The sequence below is a fragment of the Mus pahari genome, chromosome 11, assembly GCF_900095145.1.
Source record: "Mus pahari chromosome 11, PAHARI_EIJ_v1.1, whole genome shotgun sequence".
Taxonomy (NCBI): Eukaryota; Metazoa; Chordata; class Mammalia; order Rodentia; family Muridae; genus Mus; species Mus pahari.
Genome location: NC_034600.1, coordinates 35699876 through 35726971, shown reverse-complemented (window position 1 = coordinate 35726971; position 27096 = coordinate 35699876). Strand labels below are relative to the sequence as shown.

Below are 27096 nucleotides of genomic sequence, written 5' to 3'. Positions count from 1 at the left end.
TTGCAAGGCTAATTCAACAGCACATTAAAGAGATTATATGTAAAACCATGATCAAATTGCTCTCATACAAGAGATGCAAGAGTAGTTCACCATATGCAAATCAATTAATGTAACAACAGATAAGTAAAACCAGGAACAAAAATCATATGCTCAAAATGCATAAAAAGGAAGGGCTCCCCATTGACAAAAGCAACGCCCCTCCTAACTAAAGCTCTGAGGGTTTTAAAAATACACAGATAATGGCTACATATGTCAAACCTGTAGCCAACATTATACTGAATGGATAAAAACTGAAAGTCTTAGTTCTAAAATCCAGACTGTGTACTTTCCTCACTCTTGTTCAATATAGCACTTGAATTCTTAGCTAGAACAATAAGACAAAATATACGGGAAGAATTTTCAAGTAGCCCTATTCTCAGAGGACCTGATTGATCCTTTACTCAAAAGCCTATCTAACGACTCTAACAAAGTACTTAGATCTGACAAATATTTTGATCATAGGATTTGAAGTTAGCACACAAAATACAGTACCTTTTCTCTATATCAGGCACTAGTCTACCAAGAAATAAGACAAACAACCTGATTCACAAACCCACCAACACAGTGAGTGTTCAGCCATAGATGGAATATCTGTATGAATCATTTCCCTCAAAGCTCAGGAAATAACACAGAAGAGAGGGTGCAAAGAGTGTCAGAGACAGAAAATGGGGATCCGTGCTGAGACATGACTGTTGTGCACATCAACCTCTCACTCCTGAAAGTAGAGGAAATGCTTTATGGTTTTTTTGCCAGTATCACATTATTTTTATCATGGCTCCATAATATATCTTGAGATCTGGAATGGTGAGCCATCAACCACTGTTCTTTTGGCCCAGGGGTCTTCTGTCGTTCCATGTTAATTTTAGGACATTTTTTTTTTCATTTCTATGAAGAACGAGATGAAATTTTTAATTGGGATTGTAGTGAATCTGTAAACAGCTTTTGGTAGAATGGTCATTTTCACAATATTAATTCTACCGACCCATAAGCATAATATATCTTTCCATGTTAGAGTGTCTTTATCTCTTTCTCCAGATCCTTAAGGTTTTCATTGTAGCTGTCATCTTGTTGGGTGGGTTTATTACAAAATGTTATTTTCTTTGGGGCTATTAGGAATGGAAGTATATCCATGATATTCTTCTTGACATTTGCTGATGTTGTATAGAAAAGCTATTGATTTGTGCAAGTTGATTCTGTTTCCTATCATGTTGCTGCATTTATCATTTCTAGTTTTCTGGTAGAATTTTTAGGATCTTTAACATATAACATCATGTCATCTGTAAATAGGAATCATTTGACTTCTTTCCTTATTAATATCCCTTTAATTTCCTTCTCTTGCCTTATAAACTTTAAACACACTTGGAAAGAAGTGGGGCTAGTGGACAGCCCTGTCTCATTCCTGGTATTAGTGGGGTTGTTGCAAGTTTTTCTCCACTTACAATGATGTTGACTGTTGGCTTCCCATATATAGCATTTATTATTTTGAATTATGCTCCTCCTAGTCCAGCTCTTTAGGGACTTTATCACGAAGTCATGTTGGATTTTTTTTCAAAGGTTTTTCTGCATCTATTAAGATGACAAGTGATTTTTATCAATAAGATAAATTGTGCCATTTATTGCATTTACTAATGTACATAACTCCAACTTGGTCAACATGGGTAATCTTTCTGATGTCTGTCTGTTGAGTTTACAATTATTTTATTGAGCACTTTTGAAATTATTATCCAACACCAAGTGGTCAACCCTAAAAACATAAAAGTAACAGGTTATATATATATGTCTCAGTTTTATCAGTTTTATGTATATGCAATTAAAGAAAAAGTAGTGACCTCAAAAAGAAAATTGTTTTAAAAAGGCAAAGTTGGAAGGGTGCAAGCTGGCAGATAGGTAGAGTTGGAGAAAATGAGAAGTAGATATATTTCATTATACACATGTATAAATTTTAAAATTAAAATGGAGCTAGAAGGATGCCCATGCAGTTAAGAGCACTGCTTGATCTTCCAGAGGACCCAGGTTCAGTTCCCAGTACCCACATAATAGCTAATAACCATGCATAACTCCAGTTCCAGTCCATGTGCTAAACACATGTGGTACATAGACATACATGCAAGCAAAACACCCATACAAATAACATAAAAATAATAACACCTCAAAAACTTTTAATCAAGCTGTGGTACCACGTGTCTTTAATCTCTGTATTCAAGAGGCAGAAGCAGAAAGAGCTGTGAGTTCAAAGCCAGCCCAGTATAAATGGCAAGTTCTGGGCCAGTCAGTCACATAGCAAGATAGTTTCAATAAGTGAAATTTAAAAACAAAAATAAAGGACCCACTGACATCACTTTAAAAATCATATATTTATATGGTGCACTCAAGCTTCTGTCTTGCAGAAAGCCAGAAAACAATGTCAGCTAAAATTAAAGCAGAAAGAAAAAAAACATACAAGTAAAGTCAAACAAGCTACACTTTCATTCACTGAAACTTACAAAGTTGATATACCCACGCAAGACTGAGAAAAATATCACTATTAACAGCAAAATAAAAAGGACCTAACACTACAGATCTTATGTAAGTACTTTTCTGATAATAACTTTGAAAAAAGTGCAATGTACCAAAACTGACACAAAGATATTTTTTAAATCTGACATTTCTTATCACCACTAAAAAAATTGAACCATACTTTAGAACTTTTCAACAATAACTTCAATCCTAGAATTTATTTCAAAGATTTTTAAAGAAATTATACTATTATTATACCAACTCTTTCAGAGAAAAAGAGTAATATCTTCCAACTAATATTATGTTAGCATTACCTTCACACCATAAAATAGGTCAATATTCTGTACAAACATACATACATATATAATTCATAAACTAAATATTAACAAATTAAATTAAGTAACATATTAAAGGATTAAAAAATCATGACCAGCAGGATTTATTCAATGGCAACCATCTCCTCCAACTCTCTTTTTTAAATTATGCATAAAATTTTCAACATCTAGTCATAATTTTGAAATTACATAAAAACTAGAAAACCTTAAGGTTTTCATGTGGCTAATACATTAACCACATGGATTTCCATATAAAATTTACATGAAGAATCAAATACTGAAGAACAATGAGAGGATTTGTATTGTTGAGCATGAAGATTTATGATAAAGATGTGAAGACTGATATAGTGTATGATTTCTTAGATTATTGTGGAAGTATAATCCAGAAACAGATGCATACATACACAGTCACTTGATTGATTAATACATATACTTTCCTAAAATTCAGTACTAAAAAGGGACTCTTTTTCAATGAAAACTATATAAAAGTATATAAAATGGTTCTCCTAAATGTAGTATTTAAATATATGTGTAATTATACAAGTGATATAGGAGTTTAAAAGATGAATACCTTCTCAGTCATACATGAAAATTAAGTGTTTACTGCTCTAAAGGTGGTTGAACCTGGAAGAATGGAACCAAATTATGAGCTGGACTATTGCATGGACTAAAGTCTCATGCAATTGCCAACTTTATTCAGAGCATCAGACAACTTATACTTTGAGGGTTAAGAAGAACCACATGAATAAAGTATATAATCACAAGGACAAGCCACAAGTGGCAAAAACAAGTTTTTCCATAGAGACATTAAAAACAAGTAACTCTAGCCAATCGTAATTCATAATCGAAAGTCAACTCACTCTATCTGCCACACCTGGGAGAGATGTGAAGCACATTCCGAGAACAATTCCGTTTTTACAGAAACCGAGCTCACAAGCCTCTGGTTTGTCTTGTTTTCTTGGAGTCTCTCACAAGCACCCAGAATTCCTCCCACATGATGACACCAATCTTAGACCACGTTTGACATTTGAGTATTGGTAAGATGGGTCAGTGGGTACTTGCTGCCAAGCCTAACTATGAGAAATCAATTCCAGGGCCCCGCATGGTGGAAGAAGAAAACTATCACAAGTTATCCTCAGCCACACCACACACACACACACACACACACACACACACACACACACAGGGCCTCAAATGCACATGCACACACACACAGAGACAAGCACATGCTTACATGGATGAATAAACATGATACATAAATGTAATAAAAATGAATAAGAATCACAGATATAATTTTTAAAAAAAATACATCATTTAGAAGAAATCATACAAGGATATCTTCATGATTTTGAAGCAATGGTTTCTGAAGCAGACCAGAAAAAAAGCACAAATCATAAAATAAAAAATATTGGTAAATCAAATGGTTTAAATTAAAATCTCCTACTGATCAAAATATACCATTAGAAAAAATGAAAAACATTGACTAAATAAAATATGTGGAAAGCATATATTCAACGATGGAACTGGATCTAAAAACAAATTAACAACCATTATAAATCAACTTTATAAAGACAACTCAGTTTTTTAATTGGGGAAAAAACACCACAGACTTTGGCACGGTGGCACACACTTGTAATGCAAGCATTCAGGAAAGCTGACACCAGTTGATACAATTCAGTGAGATTCTGTTTCAAAATAACTAAAAGAAGAAATAAAAATAATTTAAAAATAAAATAGAAAAAAAACAACTAATAAATAGATACAACTGGCCCATAATCATATTAAAGTGTTCAATAGCATTACTCAACAAGAAATTCAAATTAAGCCTGCAATTGTATGTTTCGATACACCTACCAGTATGATAAAAATAGACAAGGCTAAAACATCAAGAAAATGGAATAATCAAAATTTTCATATACTGCTGATGGTACAACTATTTTGAGAAAATGTCTGGCAGCACTTAGTAAAGCTACACATATGTCTGTATATGACACAGAAACCACTTCTGGGCATGCACTCAAGAGAAATGATTGCTTCTAGCTACCAAAAGAATTATGTAAGAATGATAATAGTGATTTCATAAGAGCAAATATTAGAACCGTCCAAACATCCTTCAACATTAGAACAGATGAGTAAATTGTGGTATAGTTCACACATTAGAACATAATTCAGTAAGAAAAAGAACAAAATATCACTACATAAAAGCCCACATAAGTGAGTTCACGCTGTAGGATTAGGTGTGGTAGATGGAAGTCCATCTTCCCACTGTTGGGAATGAGAGGTCCAGGGATATGCTAGAAATGTTCATATTTTGATTATTTTAAAACCATATAGAATCCTAGACTAAAAAATTGTAAAAAGGGGCTGGTGAGATGGCTCAGTGGGTAAGAGTACTGACTTCTCTTCTGAAGGTCCTGAGTTCAAATCCCAGCAACCACATGATGGCTCATAACCAATGTAATGAGATCTGATGCCCTCTTCTGGGATGTTTGAAGACAGCAACAAGTACTTACATATAGTAAATAAATAAATCTTTTTTAAAAATTAAAAAAAAATTGTAAAGATCAGTAGCTCTTCAATAACTTGCTTTTAAGTTAAAAAGTTAAAATAATACATATGCTTACGCAAGTCAACAAAAATCCGGGAATGCAAAGCCTGAGCAGTATATGAGTTCAAAGAATTTCACGACATGACCACTGTATCCAGAAAGACAGCAGATGTCACAAGATTCAGTCTGAGTTTTAAGAATCCAGTAAGAAAACAAGGAAAACTTTAGGAGCAAAACTACAAAAGTTTTAAGAACTTCACTGTACACGATAACTGATGTGTTCGTGTTAACACAGTATAAATAAGCACTTGCTAGGGTTTTTTCAGACCAGTAGCAGGAGCTGCCTATAAAAATTCATTTTTCAGGTCCTATCCCATACCTACATAATTTGAAACACTGAGATAAGATACAAAAACTTGTGTTTAACAACTCCTTTGGACAATTCTGACACACATGAGAAATGGGCTGGAGAGATGGATCAATGGTCAAAGCACTGGATGCTCATTGAAAGGACTCGGGTTTATGAACTCCCACATGCTGTCTGACAACACTCTAACTCAAGTCCCAGGGGACCTAGCACTCTTTTCTGACCTGCTTGGTCACAAAGTATGCATGTGATGCATAGACACACATGTAGACAAAACACCCATACACTTTTAATTAATTAAGTTGAGAAATAATATTGTACAGGTAACTAGATTTTAAACCTATAAACATACACAACAATTGCACTTTTATTCATTGCAAATATCTTATAAATCATTGAGATAAAAATCAAATGAGGAACCGGAGTTGTAATAAAGAGTTTGAAGGAGAAGCTGGCAAGCTGATTTTAGGCCTATTCAAGGAGACATCAAAATGAGTATCCTCAGTAGGCAGATGGAAATATAGGTCTAAAAAGGAGGTTAGATCTGAATTATAGATCCACAAATAGAACAGATGAAATTGTTAGAGCCAAAAGAATTTACAAACTGCTTTATACTACTAGCTCTTAGAAAAACAAAAATTATGAAAAAGTTTGATATTGATGTCAAAATGTATAATATAGACAGAAGTTCTCAAAATTTCAATCTCAAGATTCTCCATCCCAGTGTCCCTAAAAGCTAAGAAATTAACATACACACCTACTAACCAAAAAACAACAGAGACCTAGTATATGTATTTTTGTAAAGAATATATTTGCAAACACAGATGGCACATTTGTGCAAACCTCATGTCTAGCTAAGTATAAAATGCTGAGAGCCCATCTCGTTTCATTCGATTTACTGGAATAGGCTGCTTTGTATGCAATATATTTTTTAAAACTCTGGCCTTGCACAGATAACTAGGAAAACATCTCAATGAACTTTCTGGATAATTTTGAATATTTTTCTTTGCTATTATACCAAATTTCTGTAAAACATTTTCCAAAAATAGTTTTCAATGTGATATGTCAAGTCATATGAATTAACTTATCAAACTCTATACACTCAGAACAAAATAAAAATGAACAAAGCAACCAACATCTAGCAAGACAGCAATGAAAATGGCTGTGGCTGTTATTTTCACAGATAGGAATCTCATGAAAATCTCTAAGGTGCTTTGGCTATGATTTGGGAACTACTAATTTATATTTGCAACATGGGCAATGGTTCAAGCCTCAAAACTAGACAAGCATGTGCCCTGCATGGTATGCATTCTGTCTAATTACTTTCTGCCTATTTTTTAATCTGCACCTTAACCATCCCCCCAGAGGCTCGTTCCTATCCCTGTGAACCAAGCGCAGGCCCTATTAGCCACCGTTGCCTCCCAGTGTTCATGAAACCCACTATGTAGATTTTCAGCTTCAAATCTTTGCTCTCTCAACTTCATTCTATCTTTTTTTTTTTTTTTTTTTTTTTTTTCGAGACAGGGTTTCTCTGTATAGCCCTAGCTGACCTGGAACTCACTCTGTAGACCAGGCTGGCCTCGAACTCAGAAATCCGCCTGCCTCTGCCTCCCGAGTGCTGGGATTAAAGGCATGCGCCACCACGCCCGGCCCTCAACTTCATTCTAAAACAATTTCCCTGTAGACAGTCAAATGACTCACGCTACCTCATTTCATCCAAGTATCTCCTCAAATATCCCTTGACCATGAGGTCTTATTTATTTTTTTTTACTTTATCTACTTTTGTGTCCGCATGGAGGTGCCCATGCCACAGTGTACGTGTATAGGACAGTGGACAACTTTCCGGAGCTGATTCTCTTCTTCCACCACCCAGGTCTCAGGGAATGAACTCAGATTGTCAGACATGACAGCAAGCACTTCTACCCACCAAGCCATCTCACCAGCCCAAGGAAGGACTTACTTAAATAACTTCTTTTAAATGACAAGCACCCTAACTTCAACCCTTGACACTTCTTATTCTCTGTATTCTGTATCATCTTTCTCTACAGTATTTGTTTCCATCCAGCATATTACATAATTCCTTTTTTTTATAACTATCTTTTTCCATCTAAAACCTCCCATAAGGGTAAGGTCTTTTTTCCCCTATTCCCTACTATATACTATTACTGCTAAGAACAGTGCCTAGTGTTGTATCTGGAGTGTTTTAGATGAGTTATATCAATAACTGACTTTTTTACTGTACACTCTATGCCAGGCACACCATATCTTAGTAATGAGTATTTGCTGAACCACATGCACACTGAGTACACATCTACCCCAGTAAGCAAAAATGTAGACATAGAAGTTGACAACTGAACTTCAGAACATAAGATTTAAGGGACAAAGAAATTATGACATCTTCAACCTAGAAATTCTGTTAGTAATCTTATAACTAAATGATCTAGAGTTGTCGCCAATCTACATAAGCATCCATTCTTTGAGCAACTTCTTTTCTAGGAACAACAGCTTAAGATGAATATGTTCCCAGATGTACCAATCACAGAACGTTCACCCATAACTTCCAGATGTTATTTTTGTTTCCTTCATCACCATAGTAATTCTAGAAATCAGATGGGTATACACTGTCCCTCCAAAGCCATGTCACTAATGTGCTCTAGTCACTGCTCTCCTTTGATCTGGTCTCTAAGGTTAACTGACATTTCAATAACATTAGGATTCTGTAATCTACTGAGCTTCACCCAAGATACTAGCATTCTCATTAACATGTCTGATATGTATATTTGTGGTATGCTTGAAAAGAAACCCAAGAGAATGAAGTGCTGCAGGAAAATCACTAAGTGCCTCTGTCAAGCTACACAATCCATTAAGAAACAAACAAACAAAAACAAAAACAAAGAAGCAAACAAGAAAAACATATCCCAAATACCATCCTACCAACAGACATGTGTTCATGGGTCAACATGAGGCTTTCCCTTGATCCTCTACAAAATGTTGAAAGGTGTAACGTTTCTCTGCGTCACACGCATACCAGCGCCATGTCTGCGTGGGCTACTTTTCTCATTGCTGTGACCAAACATGTTTAAAAAAAAAAAAAAAAAAAACTTAAAAGGAGGGGGTGTAGAAATACAGTTCATAGTGGCCAAGAAAAAATGGGAGTAGGAATAAGTTGGTAAATGATGCCAACTAAGAAATATGGAAATGGAAATGCCATTCCTCAACGTGCTGTCTCCTTTCCCCCGTTTTATCATTCAAGGATCCTGCCCATGGAACAGTGCTGTTCACACTCAGAGACCTTGCTTCTCAGGTGAACTTCTCAGGAAGCTGCCTCACAGATACCCAAGGGTTTGCTTCATAAATGTCCTCAAGTATTGTTTAATTCAGTCAAGCTCACAGAAGAGATTAACCACCACAGAGGTTTTGGAAACTTCTGACATGATCACATAGTATTAGTTATGGATCACACAGTGTCTTAGACTAAGCCCTTGTTAATGAAAGCTTATGGGCAGATTGTACAAATGGGTATATGGAAAAGAGAAACTAGCCTACACTTTTGAAGAGACATTTAGTAAACATCTCCCCCCAATGACCAGTAACATAACAAATGGATTTCCCAAGAAGTCACAGGACTTGAAGAATAAGAATTTCTTCCCAAAAATACAGAAGAGCAATATATATGCAAAAGAATTTACAAAGGGGGATTGAAGAACTAGTTGGGAGACGCCATTCATCCAAGTATCTGATAGTCACTTCTACCTACACAGGCATCAAGCATCTCAAAGAAAATATTCTTTCCAGCATCGATTCCTCAAATCAACTACACCTTCAGAAATCATTTCAAAACTCTTGATCCTTGGTATTATGCAACAGAACAACTGTAGGTCCCTTCTCTTCTTTGAGCTGCCCTCCAATGCTCTCCTCTACTCTGTATATACAGGTACATACACAAACTCTCATATGCTACTGAACATTTTTTAAACACTGTTTTGTCTTCCTAAACCAACTGTTCTTTTGACTCTTAGTCCCCTACATTATTAACTTGAAACTACACTCACACAAAAGGCCTCCAATTGATTTCTCCTCCAGATTTTTAACCTCTTCTGTTCAGAAGCACCTTTTCCTCAAACACTTCTTGGGGCACATCACAAATGCCTTTTGACAGTCTGCAGTAATATATACGACTTTTGTAACTACTAGACTACTAGACTAGCATTTCGTATATTCCAGCACACCAGGGAGAATATCCAACTATTCCTTACATTGGCGTCACACTGCCCTGCCTTCCCACCACTATACTTCCACGTTTCCAAATAACTTCCCATCCTTGAATCACTGAGAGCAATCACATGCATTGAGCAACTCTCCTAACCTAAAACATAAAGGGAAAAATAAAGCCCATCATGGTATTTAAAGCAATTTGCCTCAGATTACCAATATCAAACAAAAACACAAGAAAAATAAAATTAAAACTATATGGGAAACGAGGTCCTACAAACCCCAACCCTAAACTGGTTCCCATCTCCACTTACTCACATCCTACCTTCCTTTAAATCCCTTCCTTTCTTGTTTACTGTAGGTTTTTTGTAAATCTTGGCAAAATAAAGAAGTGAAAAAATATACAGTACCTGTTGATGTCTCACTGAGAACTTACATTTTCATAGTATAAAAAAAGAAAAATTTCAACTAATACAAACTTCTTACCATAAATGCTTCCCATACTTTACCTCACTTAGCTGCAAGAAAAACAACACTGCTTAAAAACTGATGAAACAGGATCAAGAAATATTGCCTCTGGTTAGGAGAAAACAAGTTAGGCTGAATCTGAATACAGCTTTGAATTAAAAGAGAGCATTGCCCATCGATTTCACTTAAAGTTGCTAATCCCCCTTTGTGCAGATAGAATACTAGTTCCAGTTTCCCCCTCTAAAACCACCGGAGTTACTACCTAAGTCCAGAAGGGAGATTGAACAGTGCACCCAAATGGTTAACACAGAAGACTCCCTGCTTGCTTCCAAACCTTCTAGCAGATTTCCAAGTCACCACCCTCCATCTCCCCACCAGGGTCCAGCAAGAAACATGGCGGCCCGCACCTAGCAGCGCCTCCTACAGGCTCTTCAGTACCCGAGTCACATCGTAAACATCGTTGACATGAAGAATGGTCAAGTTATAGGAGTCCATGTCTCCTGACTGGTTCCCCTGGGTTTTGAGAGAGTTTTTCACCCAGCTTTGCAGGCTGATGGGGTGCCAGAGTAGGTGGCTCTTCCTCAGGCGCCTCCATTTCTCAGGCACGGTCTAGGACGCCTCTCTCAGAACCTCTGCAGCCCTGTTCGCATGCGCAGGATGGCAGCTCCAGCATGCACAGATGACAGAGAGAGCATGCGCGGGATGGCAGCCGGAGCATGCGCAGCACTTGCAGGGCCTGTTCCATGGGTTGAGGCCTCTGCTTCTCCTCTGTTCCCTGGCCTCTCGAGCCCTGTGCTTGCCTGACTGTGCCTAAGGTAACTGTCTTGTTGCCTGACAGCCTGTTGAGACCCCAACGGAAACCCTGATGCTCCTTGCTTCTTCTTTGGCAGAATGAGGTCACAGTTGTAGGAACATAGTCAACACTTGTTTCTTTCATATCTTGCTTAAATATTTTCCACTGCAGTAACCCGCCTTTTTTTTCCCAGAAAAATAGGACGCCTGTTAAGGACCTCAAGTACATATGTTTTAACATCGAAATTATTGATTCCTTTCTGTCTGAGGCATCCTGAGTATACATTAATCTAGTAACTTGTGCCTGGTGCTGATTCCAAAAAGAGAAAAACAGAACCAGTTCTAATCGTGGGGAACTCAACATCATTTCACCTTGCCTCAGCCCTTTTACTTCCAGACTAAACTGAAATCTTTGGGGCTCCTTTCTCAAAATCCAAATGTTATTTCCTTCTTTCCATTTTGTTTAAGAGCCAGGAAATTCACAACTTGTTTTCTGATTTACCACGTGATTCTTCATTCATAGCTTTCCTATATCTAACATTCTGACCCTGAAGTGTAGTTCTGTGGACTCTGACGGTTTGTTTGTTTGTTTGTTTGTTTGTTTGTTTGTTTGTTTTAGAACAGAGCAAGTGAAAAACTAATGCTTCTATTGAGTTACATTTTACACAGTTATTGTGGCCTGATGGAATTTATCCAGGCAATCAATAAGGTACCCCGGAGTGCTGCAACCCCTTGGAATATTGCCAGCCAGACATTTGCTCAATTGAACTTGGATTAGATGGATACATCAAGAATACAAAGTGCCAACTTTGAAAAAAATAAGAAAAATAAAACTTGAACAAATAAATGAAATTAAAAGGTTGGATAGTAGCTAAAACTCCCTCCTGTAAAGCTAGAGGCCAACAATATTTATATAGAGCAGGCCAGTCTGTTTTGTAAAGATTGTATAAACAAAATTCCAAAGTCAAGCAACAAAAAATATAAACCTATAAACTTACTGTAAACATGGGTATAAAAAGAATTCTAAACTAAATCTAATACATTTCAAAAAGGTAAGTATTGCCTTTACCTATTTTACCTCAACAATCAAAAGAATTTGCAGCAACAAAAATCTATCAGTTCTTCAGCATAAAATATCTTAAAATAGAAAATCAAGTTCTTAGTGGCAAATTGTGCAAGAAATATTTGATAATGTTAAGCAGTTACTATTTTAAAACTTGTGGCTGTATAAGGAATAACATGGTCTTTCTTATTTCATTAAGGCAACAGCAAAATTCTGCAAAACTAACTTTAAATATGTTCCCATAAAACCATCAATAAATTAATATGCCTGGCCCTATCACCACCTCTGTTTTAACAGATTATTGAGTATTAAAACATCATTTAAGTCAATAGAGAAAAGTTATGCCATATATATATATATAATAATTAATATCTAGAATTCATAAACATATAGATACTCACAAACTAATCAGGAAAAAATAAATTGGTCAAAAAATGGGCTAATGGACTTTCAAAGGAAAGAGTTCAAATAGCTAATAAGTGTTCAATGTCTTTACCCATAAAAGAAATACAAATTAAAACTATTCTGCAATTCCATATCATTACACTCAGAATGACTATCACCAAGAAACAAATGACAGCAAATGTTGATGAGGAGGTGGGGAAAGAAGCTCTAACACACTATTAATGGGAAAGTTGCGTGGTGTGGCTACTATAAAATCAGATTTTAAAAATATAATTAACACTCACATTATGTATATATGGTTTTCCACATGTAGAAAATACCAAGGTATTCAATACAAATAAATATACTATGTCCTTTTCTATCTTCACAATAATCCTGTAAATCTAAAAATTTTTAATTAGAAGTTTGTTTTGAAAAGTAAATACAGAAGTACCTCTATTATTGAGAATAGTTTTCACTATCCAGGTTAGTGAAAACTATTCTTAACAATAGAAGAACTTCTGGAGGAATCACCATCCCTGACCTCAAGCTGTCACAGAACAATTGTGATAAAAATCATGACCCAGTAGTGAACCCACACACCTATGATCACTTGATCTTTGACAAAGGAGCTAAAACCATCCAGTGGAAAAAAGACAGCATTTTCAACAAATGGTGCTGGTTCAACTCGCAGTCAGCATGTAGAAGAATGCAAATCAGTCCATTCTTATCTCCTTGTACAAAGCTCAAGTCCAAGTGGATCAAGGACCTCCCCATAAAACCAGATACACTGAATCTAATAGGAGAGAAAGTGGGGAAGAGCCTTGAACATACGGGCACAAGGGAAATTTTCCTGAACAGAACACCAATGACTTGTGCTGTAAAATCAAGAATTGACAAATGGGACCTCATAAAATTGCAAAGCTTCTGTAAGGCAAAGGACACTGTCAATAAGACAAAATGTTAAGAAGTTATACTCTAGATAACCAAATAACCCTATTAAAAAATGGAGTACAGAACTAAACAAAGAATTTGCAACTGAAGAAATTCAAATGGCCGAGAAGCACTTAAAGAAATGTTCAACATCCTTAGTCATCAGGGAAATACAAATCAAAACCACCCTGAGATTCCACCTCACACCAGTCAGAATGACTAAGATCGAAAACTCAGGTGACAACAGATGCTGGTGAGGATATGGAGAAAGAGGAACATTCCTTCATTGTTGGTGGGATTGTAAGCTGATACAACCACTCTGGAAATCAGTTTGGTAGTTCCTCAGAAAATTGGACATAGTACTACCTGAGGACCCAGCTCTACCATTCCTGGGCATATATCCAAAAGATGCTCCAACATAGTACAAGGATACATGCTCCACTATGTTCATAGCAGCCTTATTTATAATAGCCAGAAGTTGGAAAGAACCCAGATGTCCTTCAACAGACAAATGGATACAGAATGTGTGGTATATTTATACAATGGAGAACTAGTCAACTATTAAAAACAATGTCTTCATGAAATTCACAAGCAATTGGATGGAACTAGTAAATATAATCCTGAGTGAGGTAACCCAGTCAAAAAAGAACACACATGGTATGTACTCGCTGATAAGTAGATATTAGCCCAAAAACTTGGAATACCAATGATACAATTAACAGACCATATGAAGCTCAAGAAGAAGGAAGACCAAGGTGTGGAGGCTCCAATCCTTAGAAGGGGAAACAAAATACTCACAGGAGGTAGAGGATGGGAGGAACTTTGAAGGAAGAAGGGGGGGGAGAAAGAGGGGATAGTATCAGGTATGGGAGAAGACAGAGATGATATACAGAGGATCAGGAAATTGAACAGAGGTGTGTAACAATGGGGGATGGAGAACTGGGGATATCCACCAGCAAGTCCCAGATGCAAGGAAAGCAAGAGGCTCCCAGGACCCAACAGGGATGAGATTAGCTGAAATGTGCAACAAAGGGAAAACCTGTAGAGACCATATTCAGAGGTTAGGCAAGGCCCCCAGTTGAGGGATGGGGCCACCTGCTCATCTCCAAAATTTTAACCCAGAATTACTCCTATCTAAAGGAAATACAGGGACAAAGTGTGGAGCAGAGACTGAAGGAAAGGTCATCCAGAGACTGCCCCACCTGGGGATCCATCCCATATATACACATCAAACCCAGACACTATTGCTGATGCCAATAAGTACTTGCTGACAGGAGCCTGTTATAGCTGTCTCCTGAGAGGCTCTGCCAGGACCCAACAAATATAAATGCAGATACTCCCAGCCAGCCATTGGACTGAGCACAGGAACCCCAAGGGAGGACTAAGGGAGCTGAAGGGGTTTGCAACCCCATAGGAAGAACAATAATATCAACCATCCATACTCCCTAGAACTCCCAGGGATTAAGCCACCAACCAAAGAGTGCACATGGAGGGACCCATGGCACAGGCTGCATATGTAGCAGAGGATGGCCTTATCTGATATTAGTGGGAGGAGAGGTCCTTTGTCCTGTGAAGGCTTGCTATCCTAGTGTAGGGGAATGCCAGGATAGTGAGATGGGAGTGGGTGGGTGGGGGAGCATCCTCATAGAAGCAGAAGGAGGAGGAATGAGATAGGGGGTTTGCAGAGGGGAAACCAGAAAAGGGGATTACATTGGAAATGTAAATAAATAAAATATCCAATAAAAAAGAAAAGTAAATACATATATGTGTTTGAATTCATAAACTAGTTCAGCAAAACCACGGTACACAGGACTATGTTCAGAAATCTATCATAGTTCTTTACTACCAACTGTCAATCTGAAAATCATAGTAAGAAAATTCAAGTCAAAATAGGACTCAAAAGAACAAAACTATATACAAATAACTTTAAAAGGACTGGATGCTTTGTACGTCAACAATCACAACAAAGTGTTGCTGCTAGAAAAAAAATGAGGTTGTAAGTAAATGGAGAGCTATTCTGTGTGTGTAGCATGAAGGTTTAATATTTTTAAGGCTATCTAAATTGATCTACAAGTTAAAATTCAATACAATTTGATCAATTGATGCTAGCCTTTATGCCGAAAGTGGAAAACTTATTCTAAAATTTTCAAGAAATAAGAAAGAACTAGGAATTTCAAACTAAGCAAGGTCTTTTATTTTTATTTCATTTTCTCTAATTCTATTAGCATATTAGAATATTTTCTCTAATTATTTGTTAAGTTTTTGGTCTCTGGTAACCAACATCTGAACTCACTTGAGATCCCATCTTTTCCTGTGAAATGGTTCATTCTTGTTTCTTTGCTTGTCTAATTATGTGAGGCTGAAAACTAGAGATCATACTAATGTTGCAGTGACTTATAATTATACTGTGTGGATCTGAAAATTGCCCTTTTGCCTTACTGGCTACTCTGCTCGGGTTCAAATTGCAGAGTTTGTCTTCTCTCTGCTAGGTAACTTCTGATGTATGGTTTGCATTGATCCCCCAAATCATTAGCTTTGGTATTGGTGTATACCTGTACCTGTGTAATGTAGAGATCATCCAAAGATTTAGACAGTCACGATATCAATGTGTGAGAGCTCATCCTAGATTTGACTTCTCTCTAAGCACACATCAGCAATTTCCAGATACTCCATCATCCTCAGAGAGTGTCTTTCTTAAAAACATAGTAGAAATTCAGAAATGTAAGCACTCTTCATATTTAGATGTGGGAACTTATTCATTGTTGTTATTCCATGAAGAATTTTCTCTTTAATTTTCCCACCACCTTTTTTTTAGCCATGAAGTAATGGGGCACCTTGAGTTGATAAGGCTGTGGTTTATAGTTAGGGTTTTCTAATTACATGCACCTACATCTGGAGAAACCCATCAAGCCAACCCCTTTCTCAAATTAAGCCACTACTTTACAATCTTTACTCCTTCCTGGGGTAATTTTTTCAAGAAAAACAAATCTTGCCTCCATTTTCTATTTCAAGTGCTTTCTGATGTTTTCAATTTACTGCATTTTAAAATGCCCAGTTATAATTATCATTTATGACATGAGTCAAAAATGTGTCTCACTCCATTTACTAGAAATTTGACATTTTATTTAAAAAAAAATCCCATAGTTGGAAGTTCTTTTAAAGTCCATTACTGATCATGTTTTAAAAACATACACTGCTTTCTTGATTCAATAGTAAATAACATATTTAAATTCGCTTATTGAGGTCCATGACATGGGAGAAAACGGCCAACAGAAGCACCTGAATGGGCTCAGAAAATTTAAATCATATAGAGAACATAAAAATTGAAATAAAACCAATGTAGAGTATGATATACACTTTAGCATTTCTGAAGAATATCATTGATTACTGTTGTCGCCACTGGCTTGCATTTATTGTGGCATATCTACATCCACCTGCCCCTATTTCTCAGCTTTTCAAAGCAGTGGATTATTATCAATTTATACTATGTAACTTCTTTGAAGATATGTTAAGAACCAGATCACCATATCACTTACATTTGGCTTTGCTGGGGCTGATTTCAGTGCTTGTCTCTATTATTTTTGCATTATAAATTGTCACCCTACTCACATCTGGGTCTTAAAGTCTACACATTAGTTACACGATGTTTACATGAATACTGTCTCGTTCACGATGAGGTATATAAGCAGAGTGATGAGAATGAATCATGCTTGACTTTTCTGTAGTTTTCATACTTTTACAGTATTCATATCCCGTTTTCTCCTTTGTTTATCAAAAATTTATTAACAAGAATGTATGCTACTATATTTAAATATCTTTTACTTCGTATATAAAAGCCACCTTAAATGAGAATAAATTTGAAATTTTGACTCAATAACCTCTCTTGTCCTAAAATCTAAAGTCATATTTTTGTTATTTGGTAATTGGCCTATTTTCCCCATATTTGGACTTGTAGGTTTCTCTCTTTTTTTCAATCCTAATACTTGAACAATTTTTGCCAGCATGTGAGTGGGTACAGAATTCTGTACCTGACCTTTTCGATACCTGTGCATAGATGACAGCATTGAGAGACCTGTACTAAACAAAATAATAATACTTCAGTGGTATAATAACTAGAGGGAAGCATTTGTTTAAACTTGTGGGTAGGGATTCTCCGACACTCTTTTGACCTCTGTCTCTAAATGAGGGAGTCCCTGCCTTTGATATACAAAAACTTTTTAAGGCCAATTAGTGGCAAGAATAGTGGTTGGGTTTTATGAGAATTTTGGTTCCTGAAGGGAAAAAAAAAAAAAAGGATGTTCCCCATTCCTTAACATGTGTGCATTCTCCATATCACAATCAGAAAAGTGACAGTGACCCCTGACCAGGCAGAGGGATGGGACATTTGATCAGCTGGAAATGATCAAGAATACTGACTCAACTAGCCCATCCCTGTTTCTCTCTAACTGCAGTCATGTGACATTTTAATCTTTCCCAGTGTCTTTCAAACAAGAACGTTAAATGTATTGAAAAACATGGAAGTGCAGACTAGAAGGTAATAATGACAAGTTTCTCTTACTATATATTATCAAATACATAAAAATTTATTTAAAGAAAATTAATTTGGCAGTGAGGGATACCATACATCAGAAAAAAGAAAACAGCAACAGTGAAGCCAGCTATTAAACTATGTAATAACCCAAGTGGACTAGGTACCTCCCCCTCCTCTCCAGGTTCCTAAGAACCACTAAGAAATTTGAGGGGGTTTTGTTGTGTTTGTTTTTGATTTGTTGTTTGGTTTTTGTTTTTGTTTTATTTTGTTTTGTATTTTAAGTCAGAGCATTACTTTGCAAACAGGACTGACTAGAAGAAAACTCTGAACTGTCCAAGGTAACAGGAATTTCATTCTTTCACAGAAACAACGAAAGCTCACTGGCTCCTGCAGTAGTACTACGTGCAGTTTTCTGAGGAACCGCCAAACTGATTTCCAGAGTAGTTGTACCAGCTTGCAATCCCATCCATCAGCAATGGAGAAGTGTACCTCTTTCTCCACATCCTTGCCACCACTCCTGGGCATATAACCAGAAGATGCTTCAACAGGTAATAAGGACACATGCTCCATTATGTTCATAGTAGCCTTATTTATAATAGCCAGAAGTTGGAAAGAACGCAGATGTCCCTCAACAAAGGAATGGATACAGAAAATGTAGCACATTTACACAATGGAGAACTACACAGCTATTAAAAACAATGAATTTATGAAATTCTTAGGCAAATGTATGGATCTGGAGGATATCATGCTGAGTGAGGTAACCCAATCACAAAAGAACACACATGATATGTACTCACTGATAAGTGGATATTAGCCCAGAAGCTAGGAATACCAAGTTACAATTTGCAAAACACATGAAACTCAGAAAGAAGGAAGACCAAAGTGTGGATACTTCAATCCTTCTTAGAAGGGGGAATAAAATACACATGGAAGGAGTTACAGAGACAAAGTGTGGAGCAGAGACTGAAGGAATGACTATCCTGAGACTTCGCCACCTGGGGATCCATCCCATAGACAACCAACAAACTCAAACATTATTGTGGATGCCAACAAGAGCATATGGACAGAAGCCTAATAAAACTGTCTCCTGAGAGACTCTGCCAGTGCCTGACAAATACAGAAGTGGATGCTCTCAGCCATCCATTGGACAGAGCACAGGGTCCCCAATGAAGGAGCCAGAGAAAGTACCCAGGGATCTGAAGGGGTCTAAAGCCCCATAGGAGGAACATCAATATGAACTAACCATTATTCCCAGAGCTCCTTGGAACTATACCACCAACCAAAGAAAACACATGGTGGGACTCATGGCTCTAGCTGCATATGTAGCAGAGGATGGCCTAGTAGGACATCAATGGGAGGAGAAGCCCTTGGTCCTGTGAAGGCTCTATGCCCCAGTATAGGGGACTGCCTGGGCCAGGAAGCAGGAGTGGGTGGGTTGGAGAGCAGGGGGACAGGGGAAATGAGGAAAGGGGAGATATCATTTAAAATGTAAATAAAGAAAATATCTAAGGGGGAAAAAAAGAATAACCATGCTACACTCAACAGACCCAAGGGAAAAAAATCCCACTGGTAATTCTCCCTGAGATTTGTGTATAGCTCTGATTCTACAGAGCCTTTCCTATTGGCAATGAGGTACCCTAGATATGTATCCCTTGGTCGGCTTCGGCAGGGTGCATCGTCTGTGGGTTCTACTGAAGCCTCCAGTCCATTTGATTGAATGTTTCCCAGCCAAATGCAACTCTGACTTAAACCTTGTCTGGGTCACACCACACCAGCCCTTGGCCAGAAGCCACTTCTTTGCTGATTCTTTTTTTTTTTTTTTTTTAACCTCTTGGCCTCACTAACCTTGTCTGGAACAGCCACTTCTCTGGCAAAAATGGGTTCCTTTAAGGACATTTGTGGGCCTGCCAAGTTGAAACACACTGGAACAATCCTGTGGGGGAAGGCTATTTACAGATCCTGAGCCTGAGTTGTCCTTTGACCTATGTGTGTGCACTATTCTGGCTATTTACTACCCAGTTTTTCCCTCCTGACCTCCCTTTCTCCAATCTCTCTCTCTCTCTCTCTCTCTCTCTCTCTCTCTCTCTCTCTCTCTCTCTCTCTCTCTCTCTCTCCCACTCTCTCATTCTCTGCCTCCTCTTCCCCTTTCTCATAGCCCACACAATATTAGTTACATGTAAAAATAAGTTCTTCCTATCCTAGCCTCAATCTTCTCTTCTTATAAATTTACTACTAAGTCTTGTACATCTTCCAGTAGGCAACTCTACACACGGACCTTCCTGAGAACCCTACAATGCTTCGGTGTCTATGTATAAATGGGATTTTTATGGAACTGTTAGGTTGCCTACCATTCTGCAGATTGTCCTTTTCACTTTCTCAATACTGAGTTCAAAGAGGCATCAGTATTAATGCCCATCTACCTCTATATTGTAATTCTGCATGTTATTCTAGAATAATAGATGTAGTTATCGTAACCGTTTCCCCAGTTCAGATATTTAGATTATTTCTAGTGCTTAATAATATATTCAAACTACTTCAGTGAAAGTGTTAGGATGCTTGTCTTCTTTTTCTTCATCTGAGAATATAAATAACACTTCAGAAAGATATAAGAAGTTGCTGGGTTATAAAGTAGGTGGATTTGCATCGTTTATTTATTTTTACTTTAAAATGCTGAGGATAGAACCTACGGCCTTGCACGTATAAAGCCAACACCGCTTCTTATCAGAGCAGGTTCACCCCCAGTCTGAATTTACATATTAAAGATGCTTCAGAATTTTTTTTCCAGATGATAAGCAGGCTGATGATTTTTAAAAGTGCTTGGGTGTCCATCCCTGGTCAGGTTGAGATGACTACACTCTTCAGTGTGTTCTCACATGACTTCCTCAGTTTGAGTTTGTATTCTTACCTCTCAGTCCTCTGATTTCTCTTTCTAGGCTTCAGATGGTTTTGTGTTCTTAACAGAGAATCAGTATGGATGAATATGTGCTAATATTCACAGAAACAGACAGATTCACGCACGTGCACACACGCGCGCGCGCGCACACACACACACACACACACTCCTCAGCACTTGTGGTATCAAGATTTTGTTCCAATTTAGAGTAGACTTCTAAATTGCTTGCAGTAGGACAGGCGAAAACTATAGAAGATGATTCACAGTTGGGCCTGGTGGCTCAGGCTTTGTGATCCCAGCCATATTGGAAGCTGAGTTAGGAGAATTACAAGTTCAAGAAAGCCTTTGTAAAGTACAAAAGAATTCACAGACAATTCAAGCATCTCAGTGAGTCCATGTCTTAAACTTAAAAGTGAAAAGGGATTAAGGATATAGTGGGTGTCACAACACTGCCAAGCATATATGGTATCCTTGTGGATTCAGTTCCTAGTACCACAAAAGAAGAAAGAAAAACAAAAGGAAAGACAGAAATGAGAAAAGAAATGAAAGCGATTAATTCTAATTTCCTAATCTAAGAGTTTTCTTTTTTTGATAGAATATAACAACTTAAAATATTAGGCTGACTTACTAATAAATGAATATTAGCCCAAAAGCTCAGAATACCCAAGTTTGAATTTGCAAAACACATGAAACTCAACAAGAAGGAAGACCAAAGTGTGGATACTTTGATCCTCCTTAGAATGGGGAACAAAATACCCACAGAAGGAGTTACAGAGACAACGTTTGGAGCAGACACAGAAGGAAGGACCATCCAGAGACTGACCCACCCAGGGATCCTTCCCATAAACAGCCACCAAACCCAGACACTATGCAGATGCCAACAAGAGCATGCTGACAGGAGCCTGATATAGCTAGATGTCTCCTGTGAGGCTCTGCCAGTGCCTGGCAAATACAGAAGTGGATACTCACAGTCATCCATTGGACTGAGCACAAGGTCCCCAATGAAGGAGCCAGAGAAAGCACCCAGGGAGCTGAAGGAGTCTAAAGTCCCATAGGAGGAACATCAATATGAACTAACCATTACTCCCAGAGTTCCTTGAAACTATACCACCAACCAAAGAAAACACATGGTGGAACTTGTGGCTCTAGCTGCATATGTAGCAGAGGATGGCCTAGTTGGTCATCAATGGGAGGAGAAGCCCTTGGTCCTGTGAAGGTTCTATGATCCAGTGTAGGGGAATGCCAGGGCCAGGAAGTGGGTGTGGGTGGGTTGGTGAGCAGGGGGAGGGGGAGAGGATGGGGATTTTCAGAGGGGAAACTAGGAAAGGGGGTAACATTTGAAATGTAAATAAAGAAAATATCAAAGAGAAAAGGAAAATAGTTAAACAGCAACTAACTAACTAAATAAATAAATAAATAGTTATAAAACAATACCAGCAGCTGGCATTGAACTGAGGTTGGAACCCTTGAGCTTTAGTTACTGAAATTTTGGTGCAACAGGTGGTGCCAAGAAAGGTTCAGAGCCACACACTAAGGTGCTGGCTCAGAAACTGACTTGCGCATTTTCTTTGAAGATGGTTCTACATAATGATGCCACAGCTTTTCTTCCTAACCTGTTCCAGCAAATGTAGTCAGTGAATTCATCTTTATGAATATTTAAAAGACTAGGAGACAGACAAGTTAAAAAAACAAAAAACAAAAACCGAACCTGTTTCTCCTCCTCCTCCCAAAATGGAGGTGTCCTATCTTAAACTCTGAGAGCAAAAAGGATACGTCTAGGATGAGAGAGTCCTCTTAACTCCATGGTGAGGAGAGTTTTGACTTTCTGCTTTCTGGAGAGCAAGGAGGCCATTCTAAGAGACGTGTAGGTCTAAGACAAGGACACAGTCCAACCCTTTCTACTGGATTACTCTGTCCTCTCCCCACTTCTGTGGAAGTTGGAAGAAGGTATCTGATGCCTCTGTTCTGGATGTCTGGCAGAAGCAGAGAATGTCTACTTCTAGTCTAACAGCATATGTAGTCTCAGGATCTCTTACTTTTCCAGTTGCCAGTGGAGAGTCCACCACCAGCTTCTCAAATTTGTTATATGTGACATAGTAATTGAGGCCACTGTCTTCATCATGGTAATTCTTCATCTTCAAATGTTCATATCAAGTCAGGTTTCAGATTTAGGTCAAAGGAACTCAGTACCTTTGCCCTTCTTCAGGAATGTGCATAGAATTTTGTGTCCTCTCCATACACTTGAGAGTCAGTGTCCATAGCAGAATCTCTGACACTAACCCAGATGAAGTCAAAGTAACTTTAGGGTCTAATTGCAACTTTTAAAGTCAAATGTCTGCATTAATGATCAATGTTGATTTTATGATCTGAATGAAAGGTACAAAATATTCTTTACATGACAATATTAACAAGAGAAAAGATGTAATAACATGCTATTGATTAAGTTTAAGAAAAAATGCAAAATGGGTAAGATAGATTAGCAGAAATGCTCATAAGGAAGTGCCTCTGGCTTATCAATATTTGACTACATTTTGTGTACATTTAAAGGAATAACTTCCTTTTATACATTTAAGTTTCAAATTACCCTATAATTATAATTGCAATGAAAATTATCAATAGAAAATCCGTACAAACTAGGAATTTTACATAGCTAGAGAAAATAACTTAATCTGACTTAGTCCATGAATATGTTAAAGAATCACAAATTAATATTGGTAGAAAATAGATAATTCTTTATTGTACGACTAAAGTAGATTACAGTAAATTTCAATGCTAATGTGTGTGTTAAAGCTAGGTTATCATTGATATTAACTGATATCTGGCATTTTCAGGAGATTAGATTATATGATATAAATGAACTCAAGAAATTAGTTGTGTTTCACACTTCTAGAATCATGAAACAGATATCAAAATAAAATGAAAATGTTTACTGTCATAATGCATGCCTCACCCTGAAGCATGATAAACTAGAACTATGGTGAAGAGAAGTGGCCCTTAAAGGCTGTCTGTACTGCTTTTTCTGAAGACACTGGGAAAAGCTGGTCCAAATGCCCAGGGATTTCTCATCCTCTTGGAGATTGCTTTGTTTAGGAGTTCCAAAATTACTGCTCTTGTTACCAGAACTAATTATTCAGGAAGTGTTGGTTAAAGAATACAAAATTTAGTTAGACAATAGGAATCAATTCAAGAGATCCTTTTATACTTATGTTGACTAAAATTAATAACAATGTACTATGTTTTTAAAGAGAGTATATTTTAATAATTATTTTTATTTTTAAGAATTATATATTTTGCTCATAGTCACTCTCCACTCTTCTCATATCTACCCTCACTTCATCTCCATCCCCCACTTCACATCCCGCCATACCCACTCCAGTGAAGTCTGCGTGGCAAGTCCAAATACTTGGCCATAGTCCTGAGTCAAAAAGTTTCATGGAAACTTGTCTCCTGGAGAGTCTCTGGTGTCCCATAACCACATTTGTCCCTGCAGTAGTGTTGGAGGGTCTTGCATGCTTTCTTGCAGTATGTTACTGGATAAGAGCTAAAAATCTCAGGGCTAGTTCAACAAAGTAAACTTAGATTTACAGCCAAGTCACTCCCATATGCAGGAATTTACAACGGTCTAGGTTGTGATTTAAGGAGGAACTAGAGTATTGTATTATTCATGAAAAGGTCAGTAGAACAGAACTTCCCTTGTGCATGTTTTTCACTATGCCCAGAGGAATAGCATAATTAGGTGTTTACTAAGGGACTCTTGGTGGTAGGTTAAACAATAGACTAGAATTTCACCTGGGTATATTAGGCCTTTCACCTGGTTCCTGTGAACAGCTGACTTTAGATAGGGCTGATCTTATCTCAGTTGTAAATACTGCCTGGTTCCTGTCAGCTTTTATGTGTACATTTTCTCTGTTTTGTGTAAAGAACCTTTATGCATCTCAATATACCTTGGCTGATGTATCACCCAACTTCCTTGTTTTTTTTTTTNTTTTTTTTTTTTTCTGTTATAAGTCTGATGCTCGTTTTGAGACCTTACATCCAGATCATCACTCTCTCTGGTGTCCATGTCTGTTTGTCATCCCACTGACTCCTTGTCCACCTGAGAACTGGTACCTTGACTTCTCCCACGGGTTGAGGGACTGACTGAGTCCAGTTCGTGGCAACATCCTTTTTAAAATAACTCAGTTCAGTGAGTTCTACCCACATATTCATGAGTGTGGCACCAACACCTGAGTCCCTCAGTTAGGAGTGGGGGCTCATGAGCCCTCTCTGCTCCAAATTAGAATGATGTTTGTCTTGATCTCATGCAGGTCTTATGTAGGCAGCCATTGCTGCTGTGACATCATGACTTCAGTCTTCTTGCCAAGTCCAGTGTGCCCCGACCTCTGGCTCTTACAGTCTTTATCCTCCCTCTTTCTTGATAGACTGCAAGCCTGTGTGTGTGTGTGTGTGTGTGAAAGAGAGAGAGAGAGAGAGAGAGAGAGAGAGAGAGAGAGAGAGAGAGAGAGAGAGAGAGAGTGTGTGTGTGTGTGAGAGAGAGAGAGAGAGAGAGAGAGAGAGAGAGAGAGAGAGAGAGAGAGAGAGAGAACCACATAAGACTAAGAGGACCTGAAAAGAGGAAGAAGATCAGTGGAAATGGAGGGGGACAAGAGAAAGCAATGAGGGTGAATGTGGTTGAAATAGAGATTGCATGCATGAAAATGTCATAACAAAACCCATCATTGTATATAACACAGAACACTTTTGAATGACATATGAAATTCCAAGTCTATAATATTTGAATACTATTTTCTTTTCATTTTAAGAAGAACACTGTAGCTATATGAGAGGGTACCACTGGGACAAATGGTTTGCAAGAACTTTCTGTACTGTTTTTGTAAACTCTCTGCAAATCTAAAATTATTCAAAATAAGTCTTATTGTAAAACAAACAAAAAAAATCCAGCGTGACTCATTTACCTAGTATCTGCTAAGTGCTGTGGATACAAAGACAAATGGAACAGGTCTTACTGAAGAGGACTCCAGTCTCCGTGCCCACCCCACCACCCCCCCCCCAAAATGGAAAAGATAAACAGCACTACACAATATCTGTGAGAGGAGTCTATCGGGGTGAGTCTCTCAGCAGCCAGGAGACAGGGAAGTGGGTTGAGAAGAACTTAATAAGGTTCTGAGGTTATAGAGGGATAGATTACGATTTGAAGTGGGCCTTCCATTTTCTATAAGAATCTAATGATCTGAAAATATAATTGAAGCAGAATTTCAGTGACCAGACCATGCCAATTACTTTTGGGAACATCAAACAGTTGTAATGCAATGACCTCATTGGTGTACAAATCTATCCACTCCAGGCTTCAAGTTTTAGGCAACAACACTAATTTTAGGTCTAGAGCATTTTGTGGTATGACTGGCTTTAGAAGAGAATATTTGGAAGCTCTAAGTAGAGCTGAGTTGGCTTGTGACATCACACTGACTTATGTGACTATGAACTGGGGAAGGGGAAAGCCCATATTTTGTTACTGATGAGTAGTGGATCAATGTGATCTGAGCACTTCAAGGAGGGAAGCGTCAAGTTGTTGAAATTACAAAAATAAAACAGGGAAATTTGAGGGGTTCTGGAGAATGGAGGTTGGCCTTAGACAAGGAGAGAAGAATAAAGAAAACACTCAAGACAAGGTAATTGGGAAGTACTACAGCACAAGAGGAGGTTCAAATACACACAGTGTGTGTGGGGAATGGCAAATGTATTGGTTGGCTGGACTGGAGGGTTTACATAATCAAAGAACAATCCAGGAGACCTTAAAAGTGTTTTAGAGCCAGTTTGCAATTGATCTTGAAATAGCAGGCCAAGTGTTTTGGACTGCTTCTCTAAACAATAGAAAACAAATTGATTGGAAATTTTAGAGATGGAAATTTTGCAATATTTTGAAAAGCACCATGTATGGAGTAGAGAAAGTGAAGTTTTGAGTGGGAAAGACTGTTGCCCTAAAATAAGGAAGAGAGAGAGAGAGAGAGAGAGAGAGAGAGAGAGAGAGAGAGAGA

At 37.7% G+C, this 27096-nt stretch overlaps 1 protein-coding gene across 1 annotated transcript in view; it reads right to left on the bottom strand.

Moving 5' to 3' along the window:
• Nucleotides 1-11060, bottom strand: part of LOC110328789 (mannosylglucosyl-3-phosphoglycerate phosphatase-like) — a 38326-nt gene extending 27266 nt beyond the window's left edge. Inside the window, 3 exon segments of the mRNA XM_021208242.1 lie at nucleotides 10873-10912; nucleotides 10915-10988; nucleotides 10990-11060. Of these exon segments, the coding sequence (XP_021063901.1) occupies nucleotides 10873-10912; nucleotides 10915-10988; nucleotides 10990-11060 (185 nt within the window).
• Between the last annotated feature and the right edge of the window lie 16036 nt (nucleotides 11061-27096).